Raw genomic sequence first — 18267 nt, 5'->3', positions numbered from 1 at the left:
TCCAAGTCAATGTCTTCTTTTGTAGCTGCATTATGATTTACACTAAACAAATTAAGATGGCAGGTGATTTTATCTAAGGGGATGAGCAAGTCTGAAGACGTCCTCAACCTAAAGAGTTGGAAAGTAAAGAGCTTAAATTCGCAGAAAGTCCTCAGTTATCATTATTTAAATGTCTTAATTAATTGTGAGATTCCTAGGAGTATTCTAATGGATATCAACATGTGTTTCTCAATAAAAATATTAACTCTCTCTTAAACTAATATAGAAAAATATATTTATGACTTGATAAAACTTTTCTACCTATCTGCATTCATAATATCTGCGCCTACAAAAAAGGGTAACATGATACATGCTGATGCTGGCTTCTTCCATTCCAAAATAAGTAAGATGAAAGAACCAAACCTATAGCACAAACCCATATGTCATCGTATTGACTGATGATGTTAAGAACCTGGGTTGTCACTCAAGAATCTTGTGCTGCTGTCTCTATGGCACAAGGCAAGATTGTTATGGCTAAAATAAGCTGCAGACTGCGTAGAGCTGGTGACTTCCAAATTAGTGTTCAAAATACCTATATCCCCGAGTATCCAGTCTCTGTGCAAGCTGTTGACAAAACACACGGGTGCCTGAGAAGCCGACATCAGGAAGTCACTCACAGCCAAATTCATTATAAAGTAGTTTTGAGGTGTCCTCAGCTTCTTGTTGCTTAAAAAAATGAAAAATACATGGGTTTATAGAGTGAATAATCAGGTAACTTTACTTACTAGTATAAACAAATAGTATCAAGACTGGAATCAGTGGTTATTTGCAGTCAACCAATTGCCAATCATCAGTCAATTACTGCAGCTAAGTGTAGTCAGACATTTCAAAACAATGACTGACCATGGCAGGGGAGATAAAAGGGATTGTTTTATGGCACACGCAAAGCATGTGGAGTGATTTGAAAAAAACCCATATTTTTTGTAAGCACTTGGCTGCAGATGAACAGGTGACATCAAATGCCACTATAAGGAGCGTGAAAGGAGCAGTCAGTCTGCAAGTTTATCCAAAGAAAAGAAACATCACTTCAAGGTTTTTTTTTTTTTCCTACATCTAACTACCTCATGTAGCCTTGTCTCCTAGGGATATCTGGAGGCAGACCCTCCTAAATAACTTTCAGCTTGTATTCAAGATTACCCTTGTCTCTGCTTAAGATGAATAAAGATACAGGTACCATGATAAAGAACTTCTCACTTTTACTTGGGGTTATTTGTTTGTATACGCCCTTCTTGTTCTGATCAAATATTACGTCCCACTAGGAAAGTTAAATCAGTTCGTGAGTTCAGCTCACCCAAGTCTACCTTAAAACTCACACCTTCACCTTTGAGGGATATACTGAGAAGGTGTAATACTGAACTATCAGTCTCTCAATGTGAACCACTGTATCAGTTGCATGGCAAAATAAGGAGTTTTGCTACGTGGGAGTTTGAATTCAGGACTTTTCACAGCATTGGGTACATATACAAAAAGAGGTGATTGGCACACTCTGGGAGACACAGGGAGGAAGAAATTGAGAAAGTAATCTCCATGCTTCTGTATTTCTAACAAAATCTTGGGTCTCACAACTGGCTGCAACAACTGGATGAGAGAGAGGGTGCAGAGTTCACATCTTTGCAGTTGTTTGCTTGCCTATGGATGTTTTCCTAATGTGATAATTTAATGCTTTTATTACACCAGCTAAAACAAATAAATTTCAGGAAAAATGGAGAGCTTGCAATTCCTTTAAGAATTGTTAAGATATCTACAGTTACAGGGAATTCAATTTCTCCTCTATCTCATATTAAAAGCCAGGTATTCAAAATAACTAATTTATTTGCCTTAAATATTTAAGAAAAGGAAACTAGTGCTTGGTTCATAATCCCACCAGTGTTTCTAGCACTGTAAGCCTTTTCTGTGTCACCATACCTGATAGCAGCAAATAGTGAGCAAGAAGGATTTGGAAACCCAGCATTATAGAGTGGGACAGAAGACTACTACATTTTTTCATGAGAGTTTTGCATACTCTGGCTGCAGTAGTTCTGGCTGTCTGTTACACTGTCACAAGCTAAGAGAGACCACAAACTGACAGAAATCCTATTATCTGCCTGAAGCAAGGAATACGCTGATGGCATGAGCTCATTTCATGTAGTGTGTTGCTTTCTTGGTCCTTCGAGGGCATCTGGGTTGATGGAAAGAGTGTCAGTCTTTGCCAAGTAAATTCTCAACAGGGTTAGTGAAGAAGTCTGCTGTTTCTATAATTAAAAGCATTAAACTCTTCTTCAAGGTTTTCACTAAAACTGTTTATAGAACACAGTATTTATTTTCTCATTTTCTTTGATTCCTTAAAACACAACGAATTTACACTTAGTAAAGGCGAGGTGGTGTGGTGGTGTGTTGCCTTCCCCTATACGATGCCATTCATCAGCCTTTGCTTGGAGATTTAGTCCAAGAGGAAACTATTGCAGAACATCTGCACACAGGCACACAGAAAACTCAAGACCAGTGAGATTAACTGTAAAAGGGGTGTTTGTACCTGTAAAACGCATAGAGCACTAGCAGGTTTCCAATGATGCCAATGGAGCCAATAACGAGCACACATGATCCTACGGTGTATAGAACATAGTCAGGGATCTCTTCCTTGGTTGCAGTGTATGGCTGGGTGCCCATGTTCAGACCCTGAATGGAAAACAGAGGAAAAGGAGAACTTAGTGTATTCAGGACACTTATTCCAGAGAACATGTGCTCTGCCCATAGAAGGAAGACAGATTATTTGCTTCCACAGTTGTACAAATCAAATACACATCTCTGCATCGTTTATATATCCCCTGTAATCAAGTTTCTCTCAAGGAACCTTCATTTATTTAACAGTGCATATTTATGTTTAAAAAACAGAAGGGAAAACAGACTAGAAAAAAAAATTAAGGAACTTGCAATTATGTGAAAAAGGCAAAGACGTGCTGGTATAAAAATCACTCTGGGTACGTGCTGCACTTTGGGGCACAGAACTGAGTGACAAAACAACCTTCAGTTCAACAAGGAATAGCTTGTCATATTTTATTAGGATTTTATTAGGAGCACTGATATCAAATCCCACACTTAGAAATGTTAAATCCTCCAAGCCTCCCCAAGGTCCCTATCCACTGACTTAATTCTACAAAATCTGCGAATTCCTCACTGAAAAGGCAGGAGACTGGAGGTAAAACAACAGCAACAGCATCACCAGTGTAAGCACAAATATGTTCAACAGTCTTGATGCCTCTCTCACTGCCCTCTATCTCCAGCACATAAATAAAACCCCACCAATTCTCTAAATTTTTTTTAAAACAAATTCAGAATAATCTCTGGCTAAATTCTGCAGCAGGGTAGCCTACAACTAATCCACTCGGCTCTCATTAGCGTTACCAATGAGAAGAGTCCAAACGTGCCTGACGGAGATTCTTATTCACCAAGTCAGAAGCAGCTAAGTCACACAGAGCGCTCACACATGCAATCATTTCTGGACAGCTTATTCAAAGGTACAGCACCTTGTCACAGCTGTGGAACTGCTTTTCATTGCCACGTTTTTGCCGCTGTGCAGCTCAGTGATGTGCAGGGTGTAGGACAAGGCTGATTTCAGCCTGCAGGAGAAGAGCTGGGTGGCAGAATAGGTTCAAGGTGATAACTATCACCCCACTGGTAGTATTTAAGCTGCCATTTAAAAAATATGATAACAGCCTTTCTCTTCTTTTCTCATAGCTCCTAATTACCTGTACTGCTGCTTCTGCTTTCTCCCTTCTAGTATTCCTTACTCAGCTGTGAAATGCACACACTGCATTTCCTTCCTTATACAGCTGTTCTAGATGTGGGCATTATCCCTTAACTATGCAATACCACCGGGGTTCTCCCCGAGACACCTTGCATTTGGTGATACACATAGCACATCCTGAGCATCCATGAAACAGTGGGTTTCGAGCAGAAATGGTGACAGCAAAGTTCCTGCTGCTAAAATAATGTTGTAAATGCTACAAAAGCTATGGCTTCAAAGAAGAAAGCTGTTTTCAAGTTTTCTCAGTGGTTTCACAGACTTCATTCATCATAGGATGGCTACCACCAACATGATACAACATCACTGTAAAAGCAGAAAGAAATGAAACGGAGAATCTGCTGGTGCTTACTGCACCAGGGAGCTGTTACTGCCATTCCTGGTGATTAAACCACAAGAAAAAATGTCATTCTGTGAAGCATTTACCCTTGAAGAAGATGTGAGAGGTATTCTAAGAGCAGACAGTGCATGGAAAGGCGTCTCAGTGAGGAAAAGCAGCTACGGCTGTTTGGTGACACCAGGCACAGTCTGTGCCATGCTTTCAAAGCAAGGCTGCCTCGGCATGCAATTAACCATGATAAACTCCTTTCCTCTTCCTGCAAACTTAATCTTCTTAACAGCATGTGTGCACCGAATCAGGACTCTACCTTGTTTCTGGCAATGCATACCGAAGAGGCTAAAACAGGAAGAAACAAAAAGGAGCCTTTTTTTCTTACCTTCCAACTTATCTGTTAGGTATGTTCAGGATTTACCTTTATGTAGAGGGTTATTTTATAAAAGGAGTATAGATGTTATAATTCAAGGCAAGTATTGCTTGCCTGACATATCTGTTAAGCTTTACATTATCATATTGGAACTCACTGTTGCAAAAAGTCATTTGAGAAATGGACTATGAATTTCACACCCAAAAGTGTCTCCTTATATCTGTGCCGAAGAGAAGCTGACTTGGACGTTTTGGCCTCGTTTACTCAGTCAGGGGCGGTGAGCTGTGTCAAAAGCTGAGAAATGTCTTATGAGACACATTTGTAAACTCAGATTACAGTGTGCTGACATTGCTGGATGGTATATAAACTGTTGTTGCTTACAGATCGGAACTTGGAAGGCAATGAATGCTGGGGATTACACAAAGCATGAAATCTCAGCAAGAAGATAAAGTGAGAGATGTTTAGATTGCACAGGCTTTGGAGAAGGGATCTTACCTTCAGAGGCATCCATAAAATATCATGGCAGCTTTTGCTGCGATGTAAATAGCAGTAAGAACTTTAAGATCTGAATTAAAAGATGACTACTTATTCACTCTATCAGTGTTACTCTGAGACAGCAGGATGTGGCAGGCATCCAGCTCTATGAAAAGTGGCAAGCTGCTGAAGACAGAAAAACATTTATAACACTGTAATTTGGATCTAAGATGATAAATGTGCACATCTATGCTTGTGTATTAAAAATTATATCATTAAATTAGTGGAGATTTCTAAATAAAACAGGCTAAATTAGTCCAAATAGCTGCAGGTTAATCAAAACCCATTTATATTTTATTTTAGTCATAGCATTAATTTCACTAATTTGGCATAATTTCACAACAGAAAACTTAAAGAAGAAAGATTTAAGAAAAATTTAAAATCAAATAATAAAAATTGGTTTTATATATTTTTTTAATTTTTTTAAATAAAAAAATAAATACTCTTAAGATTGAGAATTCAAGATCTACTCTGTTGAATAAATACTGCTTTTTGAATACAGGCTCTTAACACTCAAATGGAGACAAAATTATTATTATCAAGGTTTTAAGATATTTAGGGATTTTAAGCTTTTTCTCTTTTCCTATAACAACATCTCTGAGAAGCTGGCCTTTTTGGTAATTTTTATTAACATGCTGAACACTTGATAATGTAAATATTTTACTGTATGAAAATGAGGACTAGAAATACGAAAAAACCTCTAAGCTTGGTGACAAGCTCTAATGAGAAAGGTTGGGGTTTTTTTGCTGATATTCTCAAAAGCTGTTACCACTCTATGGATTTTTTTGTATTTTTAGTTACTGAGTTAATTCTATTCTTACTGAGTAGTAAGAATAGAATTAAACTATAGGAGAATATTCCAAGTTGCTGCGACTCTTTCCAACCCAAGAAAACTGACATAACTATTACAAATCTTTACCAATGACTTAGTAACCAGGACAGTAGCTAAGTGCAGCAGGTTTCATTAGGTATCCTCGCTGTTGTGTTTTACTGGGTTACATTAGCTTCTTTCACCCCTAAAATGATGAATGGTAAATGACAGCTGTTATGAATCAGCAAAAAATCAGTATATACTAGTGGATGAGTTATGCCATTTAGGCTTAGCAAAGCGTGGATTTTGTACCCATCTCATGCCACCAGTCTCTATCTGCCAGAATACACTGTGCAGCTATGCTTTAGGCTATTATTTTTCATTTCATTAACAGTGAACCTGGACTTACTGGGAATGCAATCATAATACGTACAGGGTTAAAAGCTGTGCTGTGGGATGCTCGCCCAGCTCCAGCTGTTTCACTTCCATAGTGATGCTGCTCTGGATTCAGCATACCTATCTCGATAAATTGTGTTTATTTTTCCTCAGTATCATCACAGCCACATAATATAGAATGCAAAACCTGTTATGATTAAGCCACAATCTGGCTCTTTCTCTTTAATGATGTGGTTTAAGATAGAGATAATAAAGGATGGCATTTTTTTATTTGTATTCAGCATAATTAAAAATTTATTTTATTTATTTTTTATTTATTTACTGAATCTGTAAAGAGTGAAGCAACTTTTTATGAGCTCATGCTAAGTAAGTTCACCTGTCTGTTTTTCCCCCGAGGCTGGTTTGCCTCCCACCATTTGTGGTCCTAGGACAGACTACCGAGCATTCTGCTGCAGACACATCTGTTTCCTAAGAAAAAAATTAAAGAATGACCTCATTTTTCTCACTCAAAACCACAAATGTAAACAAGCAGCCCATGAAGATGCCAGTAACTGCAGCGGGGCCAGCTTCTGGCACACTTGCCTATCCTGTACTTGCTTTGCTTGGCTCCTTGTAAATTAATGCTACAATCACTTGTGTTCTGACTTTATGAGATCTTGGACCTGACAACTCTCATAAATCTTGATGTGGCCTTACCCTTATATGCAATGTGACTACAACATCAAAATACTGTCACCTACGTGGGTGCTTGGAGGCATTTCTTGGCAGGGTAACTAACAGATCTACAGGGAAACACAGGACAAACAATTAACAGCTGTCCCTCAACTAGCTGGCAAAGGAAGTGGGCACCAGATATAAAAATAAAATTGGTCTATTTGTTCCAAAATAAAGACAGAAAACTTAACAAAGGAGGAAAGTTATTCTATGAAAACTTTTGTAATTTGATTTTTAGTGATAAAATGATGTCCAAATAATTACAGCCACCTGTTTCTGCTGTCCATCTGGTGAGATTAATAAAGATTGCAATGCAGAAGAAAAAAAACAGTTATTAAAATGTGGAAGGGCAAGGGCAGGTCCTGTCCAACGAATAGGGGTAGAAAGTAATAGATTGAAATCAGAAATAGTAGTGTGACTTACATTAGGTGGATATAAGAGTGTCTAAACCCTTATTTACACTCTGATTTTGGTCACAGATGCAAACTCATCCTGTGGAAATGATTTACGTTGAAATGAGCTTAAGTAAGGGCTTGCTTACATGGGAGATTAATGTGCATTAACAAGGAAATGAATTAACTGCATAGCAGCATTCCCCTGCTGTCCCACTATGCGGATTCACAGAACAGAAGTTTGATTTTACAGTACCAAAAAATTTAAATTTATGCAGTCACACTTAAATATTGTTATTATTTTCTTTAAAATTTTCAAGTATGGTGAGTATATGAGTATAGGAGCAATCTGCGTGTGCCAGGCTGCAGATGGTTTTGAATCTGTTCATTGAACTAAAGCAGTTACCAGGTAGTACTTGCCAAGTTCCTTGTAATTTCACTGATTGCCAGTGTAAGAGGCAATTTCAATGTGAAGCACCATCTGGTTTGAAATGACAACAAAATTGGGGGCTTAATATATATCTTGCACATATAAACTCTTGAATCAGCAAACAGAAGACCACTGCTATATGGCAACTATGAAAAACATCTGACCATCACTAGCTCAAAATATGATGCATTTTAAATCAATACTTACGGAAAATATTTTTAGTACCTTTGAGTATTTAAAAAAAACCCCACACACAGAGAAAAAAACCCAACCCCAAACCCCAAGAACCTGGCTTGCTCTGGTTAGCTGTACTGCATTACAACACCACACAATAAGTACAGACTAATTTGGTACTCAGAAAATCAAATCAAACCACCATCATCCACATGTGGAAAAATTACTTTTCTTATCAGTCTCCAGGCGACATTCTTCATTCACAGCTCATACTTATCAGTTCATATGTCAAAGCCGGAAGCACTCAAGCACATGTTTATGGAATGCATTTAATCAAGGGGACAATTGGTTTAAGCAAACTGAACTGTGAATTTGATGCAGTTCATCCAAAAGTGACAAACAAGAACAGGAACGGTCGGTGCTGCATACAACAAATAGCAAAGGCAGTCAGGTACCAAAGTTAGGCATCTGCTCCAGACCCAAGCTGTAAGCTTGCAAAAAAACATTTAGTTTTTTCTATAATTAAATATATACATAATTAATTTCATTCCAGGAAGCACTTCTCAGCTGTTACTGAACTGCACAGCCAATTGAAAAAAATACAACAAATATTTAATATTTGACTTCAAGACTCATTTGGAGTATATATACTTAGATCTCATGTTTAGCGCAACTCCTGCTTTGACAAAACTTTTTCTTTTGAGTACTTGATAGCAGTGCTTAATCTTTCTCTCATAGTTACAAGCAGTCTAATGGTACATGGTTGGGAAGATGGAAAAATCTCAAAAAAACCCAAAGAATAAACCATCAAAACCTGATCAAGTTCTCAATATCATGAGAATAAACCAGTTAGAGACTCAGCAAGGTAGGCAAATTGAGGTGTCTACATACCCGGCCCTATAGCTAAATGTAAGCAAGGGGTATCAACAACTGACATGTTTTATAATTAATAAGACATAATATAAAAAGGGTTTACATGAGAATAATACATCAATCAGCTGTAAACAATAAAAGTGAAAATAAGGAAAGTTTTAATATCTCTCTGCTCGTTCAAAAGCCATCTAAGAGCATATTTTCATCTCACTGGAGACTGACTAAAGAAACCTTAAAATCTAAAGACTATCCTGGAAAGCAGGTGGACATTGCTTTCTACATACAACCCCAGCCACACCACTGAAATGAGTGGTAAAAGGCAAATAAGAACAAAAAAAATCAGCCCAGCTGAAAAGCCGAGATGGCTTTTGTTCCAGCTCAAGTGATATCTGCACTGTTTGGGCAGGGGTTAGCAAATGTGATGGCTTACTCAAAGTTTTATGTTATTCTACTGAACAAGCCTGCACAACCTGATCTTGGGAGGAACACTGTGTTACTCTCTGCTTTGTTTTGTTACTCTCTCCTGTGCTGGCTAGTAACTAGCACATTTTTTTCCTCCGTCTAAATCCAAGTTACTATAATCAAATCTTGAGGCAACAGATTTCGATTCCAAGACCTGAAAGTCCTAAAGGAAGATCCAAGAAGCATGTTTTGTGAGGACATTTCTGTTCCAGTATTGGTGCACTTTTATAATTCAGGCTAGTAGCGTTAACCAGGTCTTCACATTTTCCCCTACAGAAATTTTGATGTTCTATTTAAACATATCCATATCTAACCCAAGAGTGCAAAGCCTAAAAGAACCAAGTCCAACCAGGATTTAAGGGTTTTTGAAAAACAAGTAAATAAAATCCCACTACCAGAAGCTGCTAATACTCAATGGAGCAGAGGGCTCAGTTCATCTTCCTCTTCCCATCTCTCACAGGCTTGCACACCAGCACAACCAGTTCCTTTACATGATCCCAGACACACTCACCGTATTGTCCTTTGGTCATAAATGCCTTCAAAATGATCTGATGCTCTGTCCAAAAGCAGCTCAAATTGCAACACAAGCTATGCATGCCTGGACAGGCAGCACACTGAACAAATCTAATCAATGCTAACACAGCATTAAAATCATCTGGACTGTTACAGTTCAGTTGTATTTGTTCTGTCCATGAGGGAATGGACAATTCTTAGCATGGTAAAACAACAAAGTATCAGGTAGAAATCTCAGGATATGTGTTTTTTGAGCATTAGAGCACGTTAAAGAAAATAATATGCTGTCAAAACACGATAATGGATTTATTTCCTCCAATATAAGAAATCTTGCTGTCTTTATGGAGAAATCATTTATATGCTATAGCAATTATTTAAGCCTTTATCTTCTTATGCATTCTGCATCATACTTTCCTAGACTATTTTTTTCTCTCTGAACATCATACTGATACCTGCAGGTCTCTAATAATCACGTAAAGTTAACCTAAAAAAATATCCCTTTATTCTACTTTTGCCACTCAGGTGACTAGAGGGCTCTGAACTCGCTGGCATTGTAACCCTTCGGCATAAGCTCTTCACCTGAGCTGCTTTCCCCTCTCTGACTTCTCTGAGCTCCTGTAGCTCACCCTGGTCTATTTCATTCATCTCAAGCTGCCAGACAACCGCTGCTGCCATTTCACCAGCCATGGATGCCTCTGATTGGGATATTCCCACTCCAACTTGCCCACCACACATCAAAAGTGATTTCATGGGATGACACTGCTGATGGCAACGTGGTGCTACAATACCCATCACCTGGCTGGACCCAGCCCTTTCTTGCTCCTGCAGCGCTGGGTTTCAAGCTGAGCAGCAGTGAGTGTGACCTCTGAGTGATGCTCACATTACTGCTTTTAATACAAGCACAAAGAAGTGTCTTTGCCTTTCCACACATGCTTGCACCACATTTGAGATTCCAGTCTCTGCCAGTGGACACAATACCCTGTCCTGAGTTTACAAAGACCCTGAACACGCGTTTTGGCTTCTGAACAGCAAGACTTCCATATTTTAGTTTTAAAAAAATATTTCCTCCCTTACTGTTGATAACTCAGCATGAGTCCTTCACCAGCCACCTCTTTATGCATCTCATCTAGACATTAGTAGTCTTTTCATTACACTGTTCAGCTGCTGCCAGAAGATCTGTGTGTGAAAACTGCTTTGAGAAGTGGGCCCTGCATTTTATATAGACCTTATAAAAGTGTGTTCATTCTTATGGAGTGCGAAAAATAAATCATCAGAAGATTACAAAATGAAAATGCATCTTAATAAGCCAGTTAAGGCAAGGCATTAATAATTTTTTGCTAATCCTATAAAGTCTTTCTAATGCTACTCTGAAAAATACATATAGTTACTATTTTTCACCAACACGGTCATTTGTTTCTTGCTGGATTTTCTGCTCCAGAAGAATACTTTTTCTGTTCTGTCACTTATGATGAAATATGGTAAATGATGAAAGAAGTGCAATGATAAGCATAGAAATACACTTCCTCTGTTAACTACATTTCAGTGAAGTTTTATTTACGATTTTTACTAGCTGAGTGTAAAGAACTTAAGTTTTGCCAAAGAATTCATCTCGCATTCTACATTTCCTTACTTATAAACAAATTGATTTTCCTTCTGCAGGAAATATTCTTAAATGAAGGCCTGAAATCAGAGATATTCTTTACCAACGAAGCTACTTCCCATATTTCAACAAGAAACTTTGCTCATGGTTTGGGGGTGGGGGCAATTTAAAGCACCCACACTCACATATTCTTGATGCCATTTGCATCATTCCATAATGTACCGTTAGGAACACGAAAACTGCCAAAGTGGTCAGATCAGAGGCCCACTAACTCCCATATATTACACTCAACAGTGCCTCCAACAGATTTTTTTTTGCAGAAGAATATGGGGAATACAGAAAGTATACTTTCTCAATCTGTTAACTTCAAAGCACATTTAGGATATTAGTATGAACACTGTAGCATTCAGTTTCTGTTTAGGTCAAAGAAATGTCTAATCACTCTAAGCTGAGGATTACTCCCATGTAATGTCTGCTTGCTTCCATTTAATTTTCCTCTATGCACGGAAGCGGGTGTGCAGAAGGCAAAGCCAGGTTCTTCACAGAGATTCGGAGTGTCAAGAGGCAAAAGACACAACTGGCAGTGGGTAAAGTTTTCCGTGAGATTGGTGAAGCAGAAAAACAGGGGCCCAGGAAAGCTGCACAATCTTCATCCATAGAGGATTTCAAAATGTTGCAGTTACCCCTGCGTGGAGCAGGAGGTGGGACTTGATGAACTCCAGCCTAGTACTCCATGATGCCAGGAATATAACCCTCCAAAATACACAATTAAAAAATATGGGTTTAAGCCATAGGTAAAATTAAATATTATTTCAATTACTTGAGAACAGGTATGCTGTCTCAGTACACTGAAAGTCTTCCTACCTACTTTTTTTTACTTTCACAATGATCTGGGGACATTTGACAAAAACCAAACTACCTGTACAGGGACCATATTTCTTGGATAGGAAGGCTGCAGTAAGTGCTCCACTTCATTTATAACGGTTTCTCCTACTCTGGCATTAAGTCCCATATGAAAAGAAAGATTTCTGGAGGTTTTTAGGCACTTCACACCTATTGATTGCACTACTGGCAAAGCACTTACTCTTCTCCTGTGTTGTTGAAAATAGTCCTTGCTGTTTATATGCACTGTTAGATGCCTAAGTACCGTGAAAATCTGGTTTTGGAATATTATATTTTATGATACATTTTAGATGATTTTATTGGATTACTAATATATTATTCAGTCCAATGGCTCATGCAATTTAGTCTGACAGATTCCTACTAGAAACTCTAAATGTTCTGTTTAGAATAAAGCACCTAGCCACCACGGGTAATGGAGATAATGGAGATGACTGAGAAGAGAAGGAAATTATCAGATGAGATATATTCAAGATGATCCAACTCTGCATAGAAAACACAACCTTCTTTAACTCTCCAAAAGGAGAGCAAAACAAACTCTCATCCTAAAATAATGGACCTTGCTTTGACACATTTGTTGGGAATAGGTGTATATATTAAAAGTAACTTTTCTGAGAGATACAGATCTCACGGAAGCACTCATCTTGGAGGAAGAAACAATATCTCTCACAAAATAAAGTGTCTTTTCTTACTTCTGCAGAAGTGTAAGGACAACTTTCATGTACCAGCTTCATCCTTTCCCTCTCCACTACCATATGTAGTACACCGAAAATAGGGATGATGCAGTAATTCTGCAGACCACTTTCAAGGCTCTATGAGAGGTAACAAAACTTTTAGCACATCTTTATTAGGAAACATCATTTTCCTCTCACATTGACAGCAATGTCTAGATGTGGGGTGCCTCCGAAGCAACTCCAACATTGCCTTTGCAACATCAGCTTGGAACCAGGACAAACTACCAGAAAATAAAATCTTAGCACAAGGCATCTTCCTTTTCTGAGCTAAGGAGAAAGTGTCGTTTTACAGAAAGAAAAGCTCATGAGCTGGTTGGGTTCAAACCTCTTTTTTTTTCCATGCCATGTCAGAAAGCCTCAGGGAGCCCCCACAAGTTTTTTCTGCAGAGCTCTACCTCTTAGTAAAAACTAGCCCCTTCTGAACCTTTACTTTTAAAAAGCACATAAGCAAGCCAGCTAAGTAATGTGCCCTAGAGAATCTCACAAATACCCCAAAATCAAGCATTGTATGTGTCTCAAGTTGTTTTCGTACCTGATTTAAGCTCACACTGGGTCTTTCTCAATCCATTCAACCCCATAAAAGCATGGCACTAAAGAGAACATCTGTGGAAAAACATGTGGAGGGACAAACTGCTCACAACAGCTGTGGAGGTAAGAGAGATACTCATTTAAGATAACTCCACAGGTAAAGAGCCCATGGAAAAGAAATAGCTACTGTTAATTTCAAGCTTATACTGAACTTTGACAGTATATTGCTGTTAGTTTTGTCATGATCAAACTGTAAACACTGAGCTAATAACAAGAGTTGAAAAGCAATTTCACAGCACTTGTGCAGTCATTACAGCAAAATACAAAGTAATTCTATTGCAAATGGATCATCTAAGGGTATCACGTTTGAAGTATCACCCAGGACACCACTAGACTGCTACCTCATGCACTGTTGAGGAGGGACTACAAGCTCTGCAGATCTCGCAATCCTCCAGCATTTGAAACCACCTGCCTTCCCTTGTCAGCTGCTTTAGCAGTATCTGTCCAGCACTTACCTGCAGCACTGCCACTAGACTTTTCCAAACCACCGGCATTAATCCAGGGATTCCCTAGTGCTGTTATAGTCACTGCTAGCCTTCTACTGCAATGACTTGGAGGGAGGGGCCTTTTGTATCAGTGAGGGCACAGTGGGGCCAACATTGCATGTTTCTAAGCCATATTTACTCTTTATTATAGTGAAGCTTTAGTCAGCTACATTATTTGAATATTAGCACAAGTTTCAGTGTGGATATTGTAGGAAAAGATATCAGGTATTTGAGAAAATATAATTTTTCTTTCTAAAAAAAGCAAATAATTTGCTGATCACTAGAGTTACTGTTAGCAGAAAGTTCAATGAATTAAAAAAAAAAATTAAAAACAAACCCCAAAAAAACCACTAAATAAATTTCCTTCTAACCAGAGGTTGAGTGGTTTTTCAGGCACTAACTTAACAGTGCACAAAGAAAGCATACACCTTCCTGTTGCTCTGTTAGCTCTACTGACTAGCATCCAGTGTCACAGCTTTCTGACTGGTTATCTACTTTCTAAGCACGCTCTCAAATCCCAGTATCTACCAAACTGCATGTTAAGTTTGAACACCTTTTTATTTTTATGTTTCCCAGGATGACTGTCCTCATCAATGAATATATAAAGGTGTCTAGTGGCCATGTTTTTGAGGGCTGAGGTAGAGTACAATCATTTTGTGCAATTCAGTCTGACTTTTGTCTCTCAGCTGCATTATGAGTAACTCCTTCAATTCACTTGTACCTGTATACTAAAATTTGTTTCAGGACTCAGGGAGCTCAGCTTGTACTGCAGCTCCAATGTCTTGCAACTCTATGTTTTCTTGTTAAGTTTTTATAACCCTGAGAAACTCTTGGGTACGTTGATACCTAAGGCATCTCATCTAGTAACATGCTCTGGTGGTTCAAGAATGTTATCAGCCTCATTTAACCACCTGCAACAATATGCAGACACACATTTCTGTTCTGGGCCCAGCCTGGCTCGTGGGATGAATTCTGCTCGATACTCTGCTTAACCAAGGACTGCTGGATTGAGCAGACAATCTTCAGGAGTCACACTCTCTCTGCAGGCTGGTATCCCAGCACACTGGAAATACAGCTCATTCTGGGGTGGGGAATAATTTGCAGCCTCTGAAGCCAGTCAAACAATATCAAAACCATTTCAACTTTGAAAAACTTAATCAGTTTACGGAGGTACATTTGCACATACACATGTTTTTGTACAGCTAAGTTTATGGCAAGAGAAAGAAACAGTGAATTAATACAAAATTTGGTAAATACATAATGTCAGGGAACAAAATCTGGACTCCCAAGGAGACTTTAGAGAAAGTTTAACAAGCAAAAATAAATCTTCAGCAGTTCCAGAATGCACTCAGTGCATTTCAGTGATTTGGAGTTATGACTTAAATGCTCAATCTCCTGTTCACTTGCCACTTATTTATTACTTTACTTAAAATAACTCTTTGAAAACCTAGCCCAGCTTTTTTTTTTTTTCTTATTTATTCCAGGACTGGAATAAATGACTCGTTGCAATGAGATGACATCGACAGCTTCCCTTCCAAGATGGAGTTTCTCCCAGTACCACTCTCACAACCCTTTAGCTTCCACGCTTAAAACTAGAAAAAGAAGCAGATATTCTTGGTAGACTTCCTTGAATGCCAGAGCTGGGCTGGCAAATGGACTTAAGTACACTCGAATTATCAAAAATTTAGTAGGACATCTGCTATCCTAAAATCTATAAAACTTATTGTGATAGTGTAAGGTCAGGTATATACAGGAACAGGGGCTATGAGGACAGGGGTGCAACAAATTCTTCATGTTTATTTTGCTGACCTGTCTCACTTTTCTGCTCAAAATCATCATAACTAATTTGCAATGCACAGGAAAGTCCTCTTTGCTTTATGAATGTTTTCAAATAATCCTAGCTAAACATACAAACAAATGACACACCTTCCTGCAGCACTTAATTTGGGTCACTTTACATTACATTAATGGGCTCTGCAAAAGGATAACAACTCTGCAATCTGCTTTAGGGCTTCATTTATATTTCCATTTTAAGTGAAAGTTTCCTGCTATTAATAACCAGACCACAATAATGGTTAATCAACTTGATCATGATGATGCAACAAGTACCATCAGAAGAAATCACCTGCTACATCCTCCCCTGCACAGCCAGGATTTCCCCATGAGTCAAAACTCCAAAGCCATCCTGAAAATCTAAACAAAACAATGCAAAGAAAATACATTTCCCTTTAGGAAGAGCTGGGTCAGCTGCACAAAAAAATAAAAATACTCAAAATTTGTTACATCATCAACTTCGATGAGGTGTGTGTCGTGTGTCCCGTCCCCCCCCCCATTAAAGGAGAAGCAATTCATTTAAATCATTCCTTGTAAAACAAAGCAGAAGAGAAACGCTGCCTTTCCTCCTCCCTGCCCAGCTCCCTCTCTCCAAAGCCTTCCTCCCGGCACGTACTTTTTGGGTTCGGCCAAAGGCATCTCCGTTCCCTCCGCACACCGGCTCTGTGCGGGTCTGCCCAGCTGCGACTCATCCCGAGGAGCATTTGAAATGCCAGGGTTTAAAAAAAGCCACTGGCAAGCAAACCCTCCTCCGCTCCCATCCCGACAGCTCCGGGAGCACCGAGAACCCCATGGGAACACCGACCCCCTCGTTCAGCCTGACCGGCACCATCGCGACCATTGCAAGTGCAAAAAGATTGTTTTTATTTTAAAACAAACAAACAAACACAACAATTCCCCCTCCCCAAACAAACAAACCAAACCCACACACACACACACCATTTTAATATATTTCTGTTTCTTCTTTAAAAAAAAAAGAGTGGTCAGCCGGAGAAGCTGGTTTCCAGAGCATCCCAGCCGGCTGCCTTTATCCAGCCCAGCAGCATCCCCAGCCCCTGCGGGTACCACTCTAAAGGCTATGAATCCTCAGGCAGTTGATGCCCAAGATGCTGCTGCCCGTACCTGCTCCCTGCCGTCCCAGGGATGGAAGGTAGCGCCTGGGATTTCCTTCGCAGTGACTCATGCCCATGGCCTCTTTATGCTTTTGCTGCGAGGAGCCCGAGTCTGCCTTTCCTGTAAGCCCCCTTCAGCTGGCTGCAAAAGCAGCCTCGACCCCACCCCCCAACCTCCCCACGTTGCCCCCCCGCCTCTCCAGCCCAGTCAAACTAGGCTCTGGCGTTTTCTTTACATTCCCTGTTCTCCATCCTAGCCGTCCCCTAACTCCCATGGCAAGATTAGGGTGGTTCTACTCTGCTGCACATACAAGCAGCCACATGCCTAAACTCACGGCTGGGATTCTTGCAGGCTGTCAAGGAGCAGCAATGATATAAAACATAGCCTATTCCCAATAAGTCACCCTGGAGTTACTAAAATTTCATCTGCAACGTATGCCTCGACATTCAAGAATTGCCTGTCCCAGAGATGCTCAAATGATGGTAGAAAATAAAGTGAATGGCACCAAATGGGACTCAGGCATTTCTTACCTCTTGTTGATATCACGTTTGTAAAGCTGAGCTCTTCAGAGGCACTGAAACGTGGTGAAAAGAGCAGGTGTCAGATAGCAAATGTGTTCTTCGAGAGCCTCATTCTCTCACACTCTGTCCAGAAAGACATCACACAAATAGTTACATTTCCATCCCTATATTTTTTTTCTGCAATGCATTGATAATATTTTCAACATAATTGGTTTTCCATTTTTAAAGACATTAATGGGGAGGATTTGTGAAACTGATCTTTGGAGATACAGGTCTGAAAGTCAGAGAAAAGTCTCAAAGAGAAACAGAAATAGCAATTTAAAGATGTTATTAAAGGCACTTATGTGCCCACTCTATCTGGGGCTTGATAACCATAACGGCTTTGCAGGAGTACCTTAAAACTATTTCTGCCCACAGATTAGCTCTTTCAATTGATGTTTTTCAATATCATAAAAATTCAACTACAGACATTAAGCTTAGAAATATGGTGAACATATACCTTACTAGTAATCTGTAAGTGCTGGAAAATAGAGCAGAATTTCCTAAACTGGAGACCTAGGTTTCAAAAAAAAGTTTGCTTTGGCATTTAGTATCCCATAGACATGATGGATATGTTAAAATAAAATGAGGATAATGTACCAGAACAGAAAAAAATGTGTTAGAACACTAA

At 39.2% G+C, this 18267-nt stretch overlaps 1 protein-coding gene across 6 annotated transcripts in view; it reads right to left on the bottom strand.

The window, feature by feature from the left end:
- Positions 1–17216, bottom strand: part of LOC104060906 (melanopsin) — a 45852-nt gene extending 28636 nt beyond the window's left edge. For 2 of the 6 annotated variants that reach the window (XR_008449781.1, XM_054066086.1), the window contains exons 1-3: positions 14101–14168; positions 2552–2694; positions 572–705 (exon numbers count right to left, since the gene is read on the bottom strand). Coding sequence is in view for 5 of the 6 variants with exons in the window: in XM_054066086.1 (XP_053922061.1) it covers positions 572–705; positions 2552–2694; positions 14101–14139 (316 nt within the window). In the remaining variant the exon portion in view is untranslated. Of the gene's footprint in view, positions 1–571; positions 706–2551; positions 2695–9821; positions 9952–13589; positions 13608–14100; positions 14169–16579; positions 16679–17085 lie in introns of those variants that run through there. The other 4 variants (XM_054066087.1, XM_054066088.1, XM_054066090.1 and 1 more) reach the window with 4 other exon arrangements.
- Positions 17217–18267: the final 1051 nt, after the last annotated feature.

Source organism: Cuculus canorus, chromosome 4, assembly GCF_017976375.1.
Source record: "Cuculus canorus isolate bCucCan1 chromosome 4, bCucCan1.pri, whole genome shotgun sequence".
NCBI lineage: Eukaryota > Metazoa > Chordata > Aves > Cuculiformes > Cuculidae > Cuculus > Cuculus canorus.
Note: the sequence above shows the minus strand (reverse complement) of the source record. Positions and strands in the feature narration are given on the sequence as shown.